General features: G+C 46.1%; 4 protein-coding genes across 4 annotated transcripts; 3 read left to right on the plus strand and 1 right to left on the minus strand.

Annotated features, from left to right (window-relative positions):
• Positions 1–294: 294 nt before the first annotated feature.
• N7484_002376 (uncharacterized protein) lies at positions 295–1657 on the plus strand (the record flags this gene model as incomplete). Its single annotated transcript, XM_057112796.1, has 6 exons — positions 295–421; positions 475–661; positions 798–930; positions 986–1103; positions 1155–1482; positions 1528–1657. 6 exons carry the CDS (start codon positions 295–297, stop codon positions 1655–1657), a joined length of 1023 nt encoding a protein of 340 aa, XP_056977533.1.
• A 4825-nt stretch (positions 1658–6482) lies between these two features.
• On the plus strand, positions 6483–6743 carry N7484_002377 (uncharacterized protein; the record flags this gene model as incomplete). Its single annotated transcript, XM_057112797.1, has 1 exon — positions 6483–6743. One exon carries the CDS (start codon positions 6483–6485, stop codon positions 6741–6743), a length of 261 nt encoding a protein of 86 aa, XP_056977534.1.
• Positions 6744–7628: 885 nt separating this feature from the next.
• Positions 7629–9777, minus strand: N7484_002378 (uncharacterized protein; the record flags this gene model as incomplete). The annotated part of the gene is made up of 5 exons (XM_057112798.1): positions 7629–7692; positions 7784–8245; positions 8306–8430; positions 8489–8669; positions 8732–9777. The coding sequence occupies 5 exons, from the start codon at positions 9775–9777 to the stop codon at positions 7629–7631; spliced, it is 1878 nt and encodes a 625-aa protein (XP_056977535.1).
• Positions 9778–11216: 1439 nt separating this feature from the next.
• Positions 11217–16719, plus strand: N7484_002379 (CAZyme family GH18; the record flags this gene model as incomplete). Its single annotated transcript, XM_057112799.1, has 10 exons — positions 11217–12300; positions 12358–13134; positions 13206–13268; positions 13325–14063; positions 14119–14976; positions 15041–15681; positions 15736–15767; positions 15844–15921; positions 16022–16487; positions 16550–16719. Coding segments are annotated over 10 exons (4908 nt in total), but the record flags the coding sequence as incomplete, so codon positions are not given.
• Positions 16720–16721: the final 2 nt, after the last annotated feature.

The following is a 16721-nucleotide window of genomic DNA, read 5'->3' on the forward strand; positions in this document are numbered from 1 at the left end:
TTTTCTACATTTCGGAATTCCAGCGCTGTTCTTCAGGAACAAGTCGAACAAGACCGAACTCAAAAGTTGTCTCGGCCTTTCTTATTGTTGATGAATATTACGTTACATATCTAAATTCAAGCCTGTTTCATTATTCTACTCCTGAATAACCTGCGGGGTTCTGCTACGAAGGTTAAAGTACTCTTGGACATGCTGATCTATGCCAATCCCGCCCCTGTATACATCACTCTATTGAATCAATTCATCCCGGCATCTTGCACAATTCTAAAGCCGCCATCTCGATTAACTTGCAGAATGTGTTTCAAGCAGCTTTCCCTCACTATGGCCTTTGTCATGGGCGTTGAAGCTATCGCACGAGATTCCGGGGTTTCGGGGCCTCGGTTGGAGCTTATCCATGAGTACTATGATGAATGGCCGACGGGTACGTGCAGCTAAGAGATTTTCCAACGGAATCAACTTAGTCAAATCACTTAGGCGTCGCCGTGTCTTCCACCGGTCGCATTTTCATCTGCTACCCCCTTGGCTTAGACGCGAACAACACCAAATTCAAGTCGCCGAGCTTATCAACAAGACCGCCGAGACACCGTATCCCTCTGCTCTCTGCTGAGATTAATTCCCCCCCCAGGAGGACCATTCAACTATTCTACAACCCCGCCGGTTGGTTTTTCTGTTCAAACGACATCTCCTCTTGCTGACCCGGTGACTTTGTAAGACGTCGGTCAACACTAGAATCCATTTTATTAGCGTACAAAGCGTGTACATCGACTCCAAAGACAGACTGTGGGTTCTTGATACAGGTCGTGCCCGAACTCCCGATGGCACTTTGCTCTTTCCAGCTACGGGGGACCGAAACTCGTCGGTGTCAACCTCACCACTAATCAGGTATTCAAGACAATTACGTTCTCGGAGGATGTGGCGTACTCAACCTCGGTAGATCAGAGTACCCCAGACATACTATATTCAAGCATACTGATACTCAATGCAGTACTTGAATGACGTGCGCTTTGATCTACGAAGCATGATCACCGGAACAGGCGAGGGTGCTGCGTACATCTCCGACTCAAGCTTCACATACAACAACGGCATTATTGTCGTAGACCTCGGTACAGGCGATGCCTAGCGCCATTTGGACGGTCTACCATCGGTGAAAGCAGATCCAATTTTCGAGGTAACAATCTGGGGAGATACAGTGCAATCCCAGTCAACGGGCATCGACGGAATAACCCTCTCAGCGGACGGGGAAATGCTATATTTCGGCGTCGTAAGCGGACGGTACATTTACTCAGTGCCTACTGCCCGGTTACTCGACGATACATCCTCTAATGCGCAGATGAAATCCATTGCTGCTGTTAATCGACTAGTGCAGAAGGGGGTCAGTGATGGCTATGAGGTTGATTCGAACGGCTATATTTACGTCGGCAGCTTTGAGACTAACTCTGTCAATGTCTTCTTTCCAAATAACTTGACTGTATCGACTCTTGTGTGAGATCCGCGCATTGGGTGGACTGATAGTTTCAGTGTTGTTAGTCTGGAGAGTGGTGGTTCATTGAAGGGTTATCTGTACTTTATTGAGAACCAGCTTTGGAAGTCAGATCGGGAGAAGCCGTATGCCTTGTTTCGTGTTCCTTTGCCTGATGGTGGGTTGAAGATCACCTAGTGTCATCTATATCATTATTGGGTTGTGTTAGGAGGCAATACACTTGATTGACATAACATTGACTTTAGATGCATATGATAGTGCACATTAGTAGTGGCTCTATTAATTGATGAGACACTGGTTTGAGCATATTCTTAGATCTCTGAAAGATTGTAGAGTAAGACCGGTATAGATGCACAATGGCGGTAAACAAGGTATGGCACCAACCACCCGGATCCACATTCAGAATGCCTTTGAACATGTTTTCTGCTCACAAAAAAAAAGGAAAAGGACCGAAAGGAGTTAATGAAAGCGTTAGAGAAAAGAACAGCAAAAACAACAGCCGAGCTTGGATAGCAGGCGATCGCGGTAACCACTGCGCCATTGCGACAAACGTCGCAACCAGGACTCGAACCTGGGCATCCGAAGAAAATCGCTGTACTTAAACCCTTACGTCAGACTGCTGTTGAAAATTGTTGCTTCAATTTGAAATATAAAGGCCCTTCCCGAAATAAATAGATGTAAGCGCGACCAGTCGCCATGCAAAATACTAGAATTTACCCTGGGCTGTTAGACACCATGCCATGTTGTTCTTTATGAATTTCTTTCCTTGAGCCCACATTTCCCTTTTCCGCTTCCCTCTGGTTTATGAGAAATCTTCCCTCGACAACAATTCTACTGACCATCCACACCGATCCACGCAAAGGTCATTCTGCACGGATGTTTTTGGAGTTGACATTGAAGCGGGGCAAGTCACAATGGTTGGTCAAGACGCTACTCAATGACCGCATTGGATGCGAATGCAATCTAAAGCATGGGGCCAACAAAGCATCAGAGGCCAAACTTATGCAGGACCGATGATCTCAAATTCAGCGTTAACCAATTGCCAGCTGTCTTTTCTTTTCTTCTACTAACTGGTATTTGGCAGTTCGTACACGGAGATGGGCACGGTTAAGTGCTCCCGGAAGAGTGGCTGTGCTTGCTCAAACCTCAACATGGCATAGATGCATATCGCTTCCTTTAAGCACCAGTCAGGTATAGTAAGAAACTGTTGGAAATCTACTTTTACAAAAGTGGCATCGGAATTGAAAGAGAGGGAAGGTAGATCCCCGTTGTTGATACTTACAGGATACATATCTTTTGAACACATTCGACAACTGAAAGTTTCTGCAGTCAATTTGCTATCCTTCAACGCTGTTGATCTCAGGAACCCTAGATACACGAGAACCCCGCTGAGTAGTAACTTGAGAGGTGAGGAAGTATTCATAGAAGCAATCTCAGTTTGTGCTGGCATGGCATTGATAATGGAGGGTTTGATAATCAGGTCATTGATGCACCAGCTTTTTCCGACTTTCTTGTTGAAATAAAAAAAAAAAAAAAAAAAAAAAAAAACGAAAAAAACAACAGCCGAGCTTGGATAGCAGGCGATCGCGGTAACCACTGCGCCATTGCGACAAACGTCGCAACCAGGATTCGAACCTGGGCATCCGAAGAAAATCGCTGTACTTAAACCCTTACGTCAGACTGTTGTTGAAGGTTTTCGCCACTAATATAATTCATATCGGAACACCAAATTTCCCAAATTGACCACCATACCGATTGTGCATTCCTGTCTTCCAACAAGGTCGTCGACTTTATACACTTATTTGAACTTTTTAAGACAGTGGGTAGTGGGTAGTATGCCCTCATCTTAGTGGCTCTAGCCCTCTAATCCTTTTCTCGCGCATGAAATCATCGTTGAGATGATGCTCATCAAGTCTCCTTGTTTTACTTCGACTACTGGGAGTATATATAACCGTTATCCATTAACACGAGATGCCGCAAATGCTAGCAGGACTAAGGTTCCCAATCGAGAGAGTTCGTACGTATGCCTAGGCCAGCTCGGTAAAATCATCATGAACTTTATATTTCCATGACGGAACGTTCCAATACACACTGTCTGTATCATCGATGTCTTCAGCGATGCAGAGTCAACAGCGAGCCGGAGGAACGTGCCCAACTTCTACAAATTCTCTCTCGAAAAATACCAAATAATGCTGGCTCATGAAGCATTCCTTCTCTTCCAAGGTAGAGACTTTACGATTCTCCCTTATTTTCCTTTTATACCCACCTGGTAAGTGGGTACTGACTTTCCTCGGGACTTTACACCCCTTCCCATCCCCATCTCCGCAGCCATCCGACTAGATATAAGCCCACTGGATACCAGCAGCCCGCTCATCAATCTTCCAATAGGAGCCCTATTCCATAGCCTCCCTGACTCTGATTCGGTTTTAGCTGGCCCAGCTGAGGCGTTGCCAAGGAGAATGGATTGGAGGTCATGACAGCCCGGGGATGAACATGGATACAGCCATCTTAACAGAGGTCGAGTCAGTGAAATTCTAGGTATGGCACTGAGAGTCCAGCGACGGAGTGATGGCCACATTGGTTTTACATGGATTTTCACCGCATCCACACCACTTTAATGAGCATGGACCATCACCCATGGACTTCCTAGTCCACAAAAGGATGGCCGAATTGACAGCAAGACAACTGTCGTTTCCACCATCAGCCGCTCCTTTTTTTTTTTTTTTTTTTTTTTTTTTTTTTTCTCGGTGAACTACATGGCTGACCTTCCACTAAGTTCTCTCATAACCCTTGCAAGGTTGCTAGCAACTCACTATCGAATTTTCCTGACCACCCATATCTCGACGTGTTCAGCGACCGTGGCAAGCACCCTCGCGCGTTCGAAGACAATTGCTACGGGACATCCTGAACGGGCCCCTACTATGGAAAATATCCAGTATCCGCGACAAGGGCCTGGGCCATGCCCACTGTTGCCATCAGAAAATGCTGCAGTGGCATAGGAAGCTCGCCTGCGACCGAGGTATCCTACATTACCACTTATCGAACCAGTACGTATATTCTCTGATGGTGACTGATTATCCTCTGACTGAGAGGACTGCGGCAGCCCGATGTATTACTTGAGACCGCCACTGCTTGAGCACTGTTGCATCTATCCCAAAGACATACATCAATATTTGGCCTGTTTTCAACTCTAGTCGTGAATGTCAGTTATTCTTATATTTTTGTGAAGAATCTTCTTCTAAGCCTCTGCTGGAGACGCTGGATTATATTCAAATGCTCAATTTGAACCTAGCTCCAATATCATAGTTGACGATACTTCCGTTATTTCCTGCTTTCCCTACTGCCACGGTAAACATCACAATGAATCCCTAGCCAGACCTCTAACCTCGGTCCACCCGAATTTCGTAATGATGTGCGTCAATAGAAATGTCAGTGATGCGGTGTTCACCAGTGTAGCTACCGTCTCGTAGTCGAAGACCTCCACTGCGGTAATGATTTGTAAGAAAACTAGTGGATTTTTTTGGTCATTGGGAATACAAATTCTTGCTGGAAAGGATGTCTCTTTACCTTTTTTTGGGTACACAAACAAGTACTCATTGTTGAAAGAATTGTGAGTAATTAGCTGTGCCTTAGGGTAGGAAGCGTCCCTCCCTTATATTTCAAAGTAAAGACATCATTTTCCAACAGCAGTCTGACATAAGGGTTTAAGCATAGCGATTTTCTTCGGATGCCCAGGTTCGAATCCTGGTTGCGACGATTGTCGCAATGGCGCAGTGGTTACCGCGATCGCCTGCTATCCAAGCTCGACTGTTGTTTTTTTTTTTTTTTGCTTTTCATTTCTTTCAGTTCTAAATTTTTTTTTCTTCCTGAATACGACAAGATATATTGTGGAGATAGATACAATGGATCAAAACGCAATCTGTTTGCATTTCATGGATACACACAAACAAACCTTTAGTACAATTATGCGTCTTACAGATGTCGGTTATATGTCAAACTATTGAAAAAAAGTTCAGCAGCAGTCTGACGTAAGGGTTTAAGTACAGCGATTTTCTTCGGATGCCCAGGTTCGAGTCCTGGTTGCGACGTTTGTCGCAATGGCGCAGTGGTTACCGCGATCGCCTGCTATCCAAGCTCGGCTGTTGTTTTTTTGCTCTTCTTTTTCCTATTTTCATTTTTCGTCTTTATCAACCAAACATTATTATTATTCCATTGAAGCAGTTGATGGTGGTTGGGAGGAAGCCGAGGAAGCCGAAACTAAAAGACCGCAGACGACCGATTGCATACTAACCTGGCTTTACTACAGTATGCTTCCCCTGCACCTCTGCTCGATGCCGTGCCATTTTACTGAATCCACAATATGGAGCAGCATATCACAATGTTCTTCTTCTTAGCATGGACCTGGATGTAAAATGCCAGTTTGAATTTCTAAAAGGGCACTCTCTTTCAAAAGTAGTTCCCATTGCCGAGTAACACATCAAAAAGGAAAGCGTTCATATTGCAGGCTGCCTGCACCAGAAAAAATTCATGTTTTCCTGGCTCGAATTTCTAGCATCATATCAATTTTCAATACAATGCCATGCTTTCGCTTCAGGTAGTCGACGAGAATGTAGTTTTGGCTTAGCCTTTTTCTTTTGCTCATCATGTCTTGAAACTCAGTATCCTTGAGCGCTGACCCGACTCTTGCTTGGTCTTGTGTTCTGTCCCCAAATTCGATTGTCCCGGGTGTCTTGACCTTGATCGGGGTGTTCTCACACTTGGCAAAATAACGCCCACAGAGCACTCTCCCATGAGATTTATTGCCTATTGGGTCATTTGCAAAGAATCTCCACCGCTCTGCCCAAAGGGCATTACATACTTCACATCGGATAACTAATACCTTCAAGTGGATGGCAGTTACTCGAATACAGCCATGTTCCGAAATGTCCTTCTCACAGGCGTTACAAAGCCAGTGCTTTAACTTTGCGTTCCACTGCTGTTTGATCCTGCCTCCGAAGTCAACATGGCAATTGATGCACGTTTTCCTTTCACGTCGCTGCTTTCTTTCCTTATCCGAGTATCTGTCGTTGTAGCAGAGATCTGGCAAGCTCGAGGAGAGGGCCATTCTGGAGAATCTGTCGTACCGCATGGCAACGGTAGTAGCCCAAGCGCCGTATCAGGCTATCCTCTGCTGTCTGCTGCTTCCTCGAACACGAAGCGCATTGATACTTTCCACTTGCTTGACCTGAGGAAGATCGAATTAGTCTTCATTTCCGTGTGGTAGTTGATCCGCATTTCATGCAAACTTTACCGTCTCTTTGTCGGATCCATACTTCACGAGGGCGATCTTCTCCATAATCCCACATCCACATGTAGCAAGAATTGCACAGAACCAGGCCTTGGGCTTTAAAGTGAAGCCTCCACCTCGAGGATGCAGTCACTTTACAATTGGAGCAAGGTTCCATTTTGAGGACTTTGCTGGTCGAAGAGAAACGAAGGCCTGCCCACTCCAACTCTGAACCAGTAACAGTAACAAGTTCGGCATACATAAAACGTTGCTACATCCCCTGAGCAGGGTCATAGTACCAATTCAAAGTCTGCGTCATCTGCTCCCTGTACGGTTGAAGTTGGAAACACTGAAAGCCCTCCAAACAAAGTTTTCCCACAAATAGACATGAAGTGCACAAAAATGAAAAAGCAACAACATACAACAGTTAGGATTCGCATGTGGTCACCCACCATACTACTAACTAACCGGCGTGTGGCTTGAATGCGGCCCGATTTCTTCCTGCTTCTAAGGTTGTATCTTACGATCCACTTCCAAGCTTATTCAGTTGATGAAACCAAAATCTGGCAAGCATGTTACAGAGTCGTTCTGGAGAAATATATTATAAATTCAATGTGGTATTCTCTTGGACTTGATACCCTAGGAACCCAGGGAGACCGATGATGATCACTTGGATGGCAATACGGCTTCAGTAGAGAGTGCCACCTAGTGCGACTGCAATCATTGCTAATTTGAATTAAAGAGCAAGGAGGGAACAGAGGATAAATGATAATCAAAAATACATGCGTATATGGGATGGATGTATACACATTGAGCGGGTATGTATAAGGAACAAAATCTTATGTATTTCTTGAAACCCCATGCAAAGCTGATAGTAACTCATCAGGAACATGTTCCGTAATCCGAATCACAGTTAGCTGACGAACAGTAATCTGTCCCACTTCCACTACATTTCGAAAAGAAAGGAAAATGGTTAGCGATCATCACTTTTTCCTCATCCACAGAAGAAATTGCAACTTGGGAAGAGGAAAGCTCACCAGTATCCATACTTGCTGCAGCATGACCCGAATTGCGACCCAGTACAAGTGTAATCACTATTGCTACTGCCACAAAGGCCATTGGGAGAGACCGTGAGACCGGTAGAAGTGGCTGACTGTGTAGTCGTTGAAGAAGTTTGACTGGCGGTGGTGACAGTGATGGACGCAGCAGCTGTCGCAGTGTTACTTGTTGTGTAATAAGGGCTCGAATCTAAAGTGATGCTGTAGTTGAACCCGCGGGTGGGGATGGGTCCATCGATAGGAATATAGCACACACGCTGGTACTCAGACATCCAGGCCTCGTCCTCGTACATCTCTTGCGTGAGATCACCATCTGTGATGTTGAATGCTTCATCTGCTTCATCGCAGAGGGTGTAACTTGATAGCATTGATTGAACCGTACCATTTGTAGAGGTAAAAGCAGTTGTAGTGGTATTGGTGGCCCAGGAATAGTATGAGTAGCTGATGAGTGAGCCTTTTATAAGAGCAGTAGGTAGAGATAGGAATTAGCTGAGTACTAACCTTGTAGTCCGGTTGGCTGTCATGGTGTTGTTTGCTTGAATGGTGGCGCTCAGCTGAGTATATGTTGCTGTGCCATTGTTGCTGTAACCAGAGTATGTTTTAACGTTCCCGACTGGCTCAACACACTAGTTCATATATTTATTAGTCAACGTAAAAGTGGCGATAGGAGTTCTTTAAACTAACATAGCTATTGCCCAGCCATAGATTGGTACAGCCAGAGTCAATTTGTGGATTGAGAAACATCAGGTCATTCTTGGTGATTCCGAAGTCAGACACCAGTGTATCACAGGTCTCGTTGCCTTGAACTTGGTGCCAGTAGCCACATTTGGTGTTTGAACTTGTAACGGCATCAGTGGGAACAGAGCTATAGTAAGTTAGAGACATTGAGATACAAAAGGGTCGGAAAATACTTCAAGAGTCACTCACACGGCTGTTGTTGCTGCCTTCAATGGGAATGTAGTGCCCAGCTCCAATGAGCCCGGAGGACTGATGCAAATATATTTTCCACCGACCGCAGAGAGATCAGGATTTGCGGAGTTGATGTTCCGGTTCCATGACAGAAACTGAGTCTGTGACACATCACGCGAGAGCTTGTTGAGGATGCCAGAGATTGTATCGTTCCACTGGACCAAGTACACCTGGCACACATCTGGAAGGCAGATATCTGCACCAGCTGATAAATGCGTACAACCCGTGTCAAGACCGTTGATGCTGGTTAAGATACCGGTCGATACGTTTTGAGAGGCCGAAATCCCTGTACAGGTATCGCCAGACTTTACTGTGTAGGTATTCCAGGTACCATCAGTGGTATTGCAACGCGGAGTATCTGTAGCAGACGAGGAGACTGAAGTTGAGGAAGTCGTTGAGGTTGGGGTGTAGGTGACCGAGTACCCGGTTGTTGAGCATGATTTCACCTGATTTTGGAGCACAGTCGGGCTGAAAAGATCTTGACCCCATTTGGAGTTGAGCACGGTGTGCAAGTATGTGAGGTAGCAAGTACTACACTTGACTGTGCTGCTTGATCCATTCATGCCTGACTGTAATAAAGTGTTACAGTAGGTTCCTGTAGACGGATCTTTGAGACATGTGGCATTATACCGCCACTGCATCTCACTTCCAGCATCGGAGGCAAGTTGCAAAGTGTTGGAGATGTTGTAAGTTGTAGAGGAGCCACACGCCGTATTGACCGAAGATACATAGTTCTCCAAAGAGACGCTGCAGTTGGCAGCGCAGATTTGAGAAAGGCCATTTGCAGACCAGGTACTTGTGTCTGTCACAGCTTTTTTCAGGTCAGGGGAGCAAGTGACATTGCTAGTGAGCGCGGTGATGCATGAGTCTGTTGCAGAAATCCCCGATAAAGTCTCCGGCAAATAGACCTGGAAATAATCCGAATTGGCTGTGACAGAACCGACAGTGAACAGTAGAAAGATAGCCAGCCGGCAGACAAACTGATTCAGAAAAGATGAATACATGTTGTCTTCCAAGGTTGCTGAAAATAAATAATAAACAAAGGAAACCACGAAAATGATATTCCTAGATGCCAATGGACCACAGTTAATGAAAGCAAGAGACCTACCTCAGCAATCGAAGCTGGCCGTATCTTCATCCGATCTCGGCAATCAAATCGCTCAAATTTTAAAATTAAAAATTTCAAACACCGAAGTGGACTCTGAAGACAGATTAATTTAAAAAGCCGCATGAAGGTTTTCTCTAGTGGACGAGCAGGTTTCAGTCGTAGCCTCGCTTGCAAAATTGGACCATCCAGGGTAGCATTTGATACTGGTTTCTGGCTAGTGGTAATAAATGCATTGGGGGCTGTATACAAAGCTTTACGTAAACTCTAATTTATGGAACCATGTTAGTCCCTGAAAAGACGATACTTTTAGATAATACCTTTTGATGGCGCTGTCGTTTCGTAGAATTTGACTATCAAAGGCCATGTACTATATTCTCAGCAATACTTTATATTGCTGATATGATCTTGATCAAGCCTTTGCCAAGCATTTTTGGGGCTTGGTATTCGTACCGCGGCTGATTTCAATTTTGTGTGATGAACTCAAGATCTTGGCGCAATTTAATCATGTCTCTGGTTGGTGTTCGGTCGATTGGTGGAGTACGGGTCGTCTATGTAGTATGTACTAAGGTGCGGTGCGGAAGGGGGGCCCGGGAGCCTCGTACTCGGATGTTGTCCTTAGCAAGGCTCCTCCAAGGCTGAGGTTCGAGTTAGGCCCCCTGATCCGATGTCTCCATTACTTAAGGTTTGAACGGCTTGGCACGATGGCTACTGCAAACTAGCTCTGGTGCGACAAGGGGCTCCGTTCCATTTCACCAATAAGAATGATATTCTTAGAGCTGAAATATCTTTCAGGGTCGAAGGATTTTTCGCAAGCTCCGTTCCTGTGAACGAGGTAACTCTATAGTGGATATGGGAGGGATTTGGATCCGCTAATGGCCTTAGTGTACTATGAGAGAGATGCAGGCCATATGGGCCATGAAGGAAAAATTCGCGCACCGATTAGGAGTAGTAAAATTTCCTTAGGAACTTATAAGATACATACTAAGTAATGGATGAGATTTAGCTTGATTGAAATTTTGTCAAATCTCTCAACCTGTATACTTAGTGTACAGATCGAAAGATGAAGGGAAGAGCCCCGGCTCATTCCGCGTATCCGCGCCGTCGAGGGGTCGGAAGCTTTCAAGTATCTCTCTTCGCGGCGGTCATCCTTCTCTTTCTTGTTCAAGCTCAGTGCATCTCGGCACAGTTCTATGTTTGCAATTCGACAAGCCCTTGCGTCAACGGCGCATGCTGTGGAGTAGACAGTGGACAAACATCTGGTGTATGTAACCCCCTTCTTGATGCTCTGAGCCATTTAGCTTGTCATTGTGCACATTCTGACTATACCACGAATAGCTATGCGGGTATGACCCAGTCAATTCTTGCGGAGACACCTGTGTGAGCAACTGCAATGCCACAGCGGAGTGTGGAAAATGGGCCGCTACCAAAGGAGCAGAGTGTCCCTTGAATGTATGCTGCTCGCAATTTGGATTCTGTGGAACAACAAGCGACTTCTGCGATGATAAGTGTCAGAATAATTGCTTCAATGCCAACGAGCCCTCTTGTTCATCCAACGATGTCTTGAAGCGGGTCATCGGCTACTACGAGAGCTGGTCTTCCAGTCGCACCTGTGACTCTTGGAGACCTGGCGACCTGCCAGCTAGTAGTCTCACCCATGTCAACTACGCCTTTGCACTTTTCCAACCATGGGGTGGGGACTGGGAGGTCTATCTCCCTGATGATCAAACTAACGATTTGACCGCCCTAGTCCAGGAGTTTGTCGACTTGAAACTGGATAACCCTTCCCTGAAATGCTACCTGTCAGTTGGTGGTTGGTCGTTCAATGATGGAGACAGCGCCAAGTACTGGTCGACAATGTCTTCCACGGCCGCAGGCCGTAAGTCCTTTGCAAAGAGTCTTTATAACACTCTCTTGAAGTACGGATTTGATGGTGCGGATCTTGACTGGGAATACCCTGTTGCCTCAGAGCGGGGCGGTTCCGCAGATGACAAGGAAAACTACGCCTTGTTGATCAAGGAGATCCGTACCGTGTTCGACGCCAGCGGTAGCAGTTTTGGCCTGACATTCACTATTCCGTCAAGCTACTGGTATCTTCGTCACTTTGATGTTGCCAAGTATCTTGAGAATGGCGCTGACTGGGCAAACATGATGACCTATGATTTGCACGGTGTATGGGATGGTACTGACCCTTATATTGGGAAAATTGTCGGCGCTCATACAAATCTCACTGAGATCGCTGAGGGCATGGACCTGCTTTGGAGAAACAATATCGACCCATCCAAGGTGGTTCTTGGAATTGGTTTCTACGGTCGTTCATTTGAGCTGGACGTTGATACGTGCACCGACCCTGGCTGTCCTTTTGTGGGAGGAGGCGAAAACGGAACTTGCACGCAGACTTCAGGTATATTATCCTACAAAGGTTTGTCAAGCTCCCTATATGGCTCATCTCCCTCATATTCTAATTTTCTAAACTCAGAAATCATGGGAATTATCGAATCGGTCGATGCGGATCCCATCTGGAATGAAGAGGCCGCAGTAATGTACGTTACCTGGAACGAAATTCAGTGGGTCTCATACGACAACGGCCACACCTTCCAACAAAAGATATCTTGGGCCAACGATCATTGTCTTGGCGGTATCATGATATGGGCGCTTGATCAAGATACATATGATTGGCAGGCGATGAGTGCCTTACTCAACAAGACCGTAGACGGCTCGGCACTTTTGGAAGGAGGCTCAGAAAGTTCCGATGATGCTACAGCACTCACCCACGCATATAATGCTTATACAGGCGCGGATTGCTACATAACTGGTTGTCAAGACTACAACAAGGGCCAGTGCAAATCAGGCTACAGTGTGCTCGACTATGTCCACAAGGGCTCTTATGGTGTGATCACAGATCCTGACGATCACCTTTGTACCACCGGAACAACGACGGAGTATGAAGACACCGATGCCCAGTATAGACTTATTTGTTGTCCAACAGATGCTATGCCGAGCTGTACTTGGGCTGGAGGTGCAACGGACGGTCTCTGCACTGGAGGAACTGACGGCATATGTGGAGATGACTTTGAGCTCGTGAGAGATCACTATGTTGATCGCACTGGATCCACAGCCTGTACGCTGAACTCAAGATCATTGTGTTGCTCTTCATCCACAACACTGGGGGATAAGTGCAGTTGGACGGACTGCAAGCAGGGGTGTAGCAATGACCAATATGCCTTCACAAATGAGTCGTACTACGCGGGACCGAGTAAGTTTCAACAATCACTTAACCTGAAAACGGTAAAATTGAAACCATGTCATTAACACATCCTGTATTAGATTTGAATGAAAACAGTGAGATGTGCGACTTCGAAGTGTCCACCTTCTGCTGTCCTTCGAAGGGTAAGTCGAACTCTCTTCAAACGTCGATACCCTTCAAGCTAAATCGAATATACCAGACACTCTCAAGAATTGTGATTGGTATGGATGCAACGATTCATGCCCAAGTGACAAGGTTTTGATCACGCAGCGCTCAAATCTGGTAATAAGAGCATTAAGCTCAGAGGAGGACTTTGATTGCGATAGTGGCATGCAGAAGCTCTGTTGTGACCCTCCAGCAGCCACTTCGGACGCCCCAGTCGATCCCAAAGACTTGTTTGAATACCCCGATGAAAACAATTTCAGTTACTACTACAACCCCGAAGCCACAGCCAATGATGAGGCTGGAAATGACGCGGAGGAAGATCCATTTGCCTTCGTTATGATTGATGGTGACACAGACGCCTACGATGAGTCTCTTGTCGATCAATGGACATTCCTTGACGATGACGACTCAACAATTCTCAAGCGAAATGTACGCAAGCGCAACATCTTTGAAGCCCGCAGTGATACATTTGATAATGAGGTTGAGAAATACCGCATCAAATGCTCCTCATTGCTCCAGGATAGCTCCGGATGCCAAACCATTTTTTCCGGTGGTGCTTCTAATACGATTGTGAAGATGCCATTGTATCGTGGAGCTGGACCTTATGCAAGAGTCATTAGCCTTGTTCCAGAAGGCTCGACTACGGGACTCAACTCAAGATCCTCAGACGATGTGTATGAGCTCACGGTCGATTATGACCTTGCTGCAGCGAGCGAGGAAGAAAAGGGAGACGTTAACTTCCGGATCGACTATACTAACCTCCTCGAATACTGGTAAGGAACAAGGAAAATCTTCAGCAATCATGTGACTAATTTGAGGTTTTCCTAGGGACGATGTGACCGATAAGTCTCCAGACAAGCGCAAGAGGTGGTTTGGGTCATTCAGTGCTTGGCTTAAGAAGGTGACCACTATCGTAAAAGAGGACTCTGGTACCCTGCCCCTTGAGTATGAGCAATCTCACAAACTTTTGCATTGGGAAAATAACTGCGGTGGGGTCGACAAGACCCTGGATCTGGATGCATACTTTCATTTGGGTCTGGATGCGCAATATGCATACTATTTTGAAGGTGCTATCCTGCCAACCCCGAAACTGATTGCTGCATATGGATACTTCTCAGTCGAGCCCGAGGCCGAAGTTCTGCTGACCCTTCGGGGAGAAGCATCATTCCAGAGCACTTCTGGGGAGATAGAGATTATCAGTGGGATCACTTTCCCCGGAATGTCCATCAAGGGTCTGATCAGTATTGGACCAGCTCTAGATCTGACTGGGTCCATGGATACTTCGTTGACTGTTTCTGGTGAGCTCAATGCTGGCGTTGTGGTCAGTTGGCCAAAGGCAGAGGTCTATTTCCCTCAGGACTCAGATGGAGAAGCCGCTAGCATCACTCCTGGAAAACTTTCCGACACTGATGGCGATGATGAGCCTGATACTTTCTCTGTTACACCTCGGCTAGATGCTTCCGTTTCCGCGAGCGGAACATTAGCTCTAGGCCTGACACCCAAAGTGAAATTCGGTATCTCTGTCCTAGGTGGCAACCTTATGGACGGCTATGTGACAGCAGGCGTGTCAAATACTGTCAGCCTTGGTGTCAGTGCCACAGCATCCACAGGATTGCAAGGGTCAGCCGCAGAGTTCTGCTACTGGGCCGATTACATTTATTCTCTGTTTCTTCAAGCAGATGTCTCGTGAGCTCGCCATTATTCTAAGAGCCATTCTATTTTCTTCTTTTTACTGATCGGCTGTTAATAGGTTTGTTGACGGATTGGCTTATTGGGGTAGCAAGTACGATGTTGCTTCACCCACCGATCCTATCACGCTGATAGACAAAACATGTATCTCCTACTCGTCGGACGATGACACCGTCAGCAAGCGAAGCGATACATCTGATAGGCTGGTGAAAGAAATTGACAGTGATAAGGGCCTTTTCGATGCCTACTTCAGATGCTGCAACAATGAGACAGATGTGTTGAAGGGCTATTGCGATTCGACCCCAGATTCCACAAAGCGAGCCAGCACAACATGTCATGAGCCCCCTGCCTTGTTTTATAACTGCGCATTTTTCCTGGATACTAAGATCGGTAACGAGAACGAAGAAACGAACAAAAAAACACCCTCGGTGAGCTTCATTGGCATTTGCAAGAACATCAAGAATTATTTGCAGGCGCATAGCATGGATGCAAACACGGGAGCAAATTGGAAGCTACTCACATATATCAACGGAGGTCAATCAGCGAACCGAGGCGATGCTTGTGGCCAAAAGACAAAGGAATGCTCCGATGAGAAAATGAGCATGTGGCCACAGGCTGTCCAAAAGGCTGCAAAGACAAGTTACAAAGCAGCACAGGCTATGGACGGCTATGTCGAAAGTATCTCTTGTGACGAGTTCCCATGTGAGTGATTTCTCAATGGACAATGGCCCTTCTCCTACTGACAAATAAATACAGTTAACGCCTGTGAAGAAGGAGGTACTGGAGCGGTAAGCTACTATTCCCTCTTCGCTGATATTTCCTCGTTCTCCCGAAGCTAATCTATCTTTCTTGTGCTCATCACAGGAAGTTGCATGTGTACCCGATGCCCAGCAGGGGTATCAGGCTAGTATCAATGGCCTCCTTTCGCGGATCTATGATAATGTATGTTTCCCCCCTTCGCTTTTAGTAACCGCGAAATTTTTCAAATTTCTGGGATAATTTAGAAAAGGGCAATAAAGTGCTAACTTTCATATCTATTTAGATTGAGAAGAAGTCTTGGAAAGACATTGACACATCCGGCACCAACAATCACCGGAAATACACCTTCTCGCTGATGAATTACTGGACGGACCGCAATTCCATACCTCCATATGGTGGCTCGCTGGATAGCAGCGCATCGAAGAATCCGAGCCAAAATTCCGGAACAGGTCTCCTTTTTGTTCTTGGGGGAGTTAATTTGAATGGCAATCCGAATCTCCAGTGGGGCCCGAAATCGTCAGGATCGCAGAACAATGCCTTCTGTGCTTACGCGGGCAAAAAGTCATCGAAGGGCTCAGCCCCTATATCGAATCAGCCTGATGCCATGGGAGTATACAAGTACGTCCAAGCTAAGAATAAGAAGACCATCTATCTCCAGACAACGGCGTGTAGGGTCACCTTCACTGCAGCCCAGACCATCGCACAAAGAGGACTTGATCCCCGCAATGCCGATAACTGGGAAATTCAAAGTGAGTTTATACAGCAAGTCCTCCCGGATTAGGAGAAATCGATTACTAAGTATCTTCAACAGGTGTAACAATTGATGAAGATGGTGAAGACCTCGGTGGTTACTATTACGATGCCGAGAAGATCAAACAACATGATGACTCCTGGGAGGAAGTAGAGGACAAAAAAGGCTCTTACAGCATCCGCCGTCTTCGTCATCTCCAACAGCATCAACATGGTCGCCATGCAAACTAAGC

The sequence above is a fragment of the Penicillium longicatenatum genome (genome assembly GCF_028827895.1).
Source record: "Penicillium longicatenatum strain IBT 33135 chromosome Unknown contig_1_segment0_segment0, whole genome shotgun sequence".
Classification (NCBI taxonomy): domain Eukaryota; kingdom Fungi; phylum Ascomycota; class Eurotiomycetes; order Eurotiales; family Aspergillaceae; genus Penicillium; species Penicillium longicatenatum.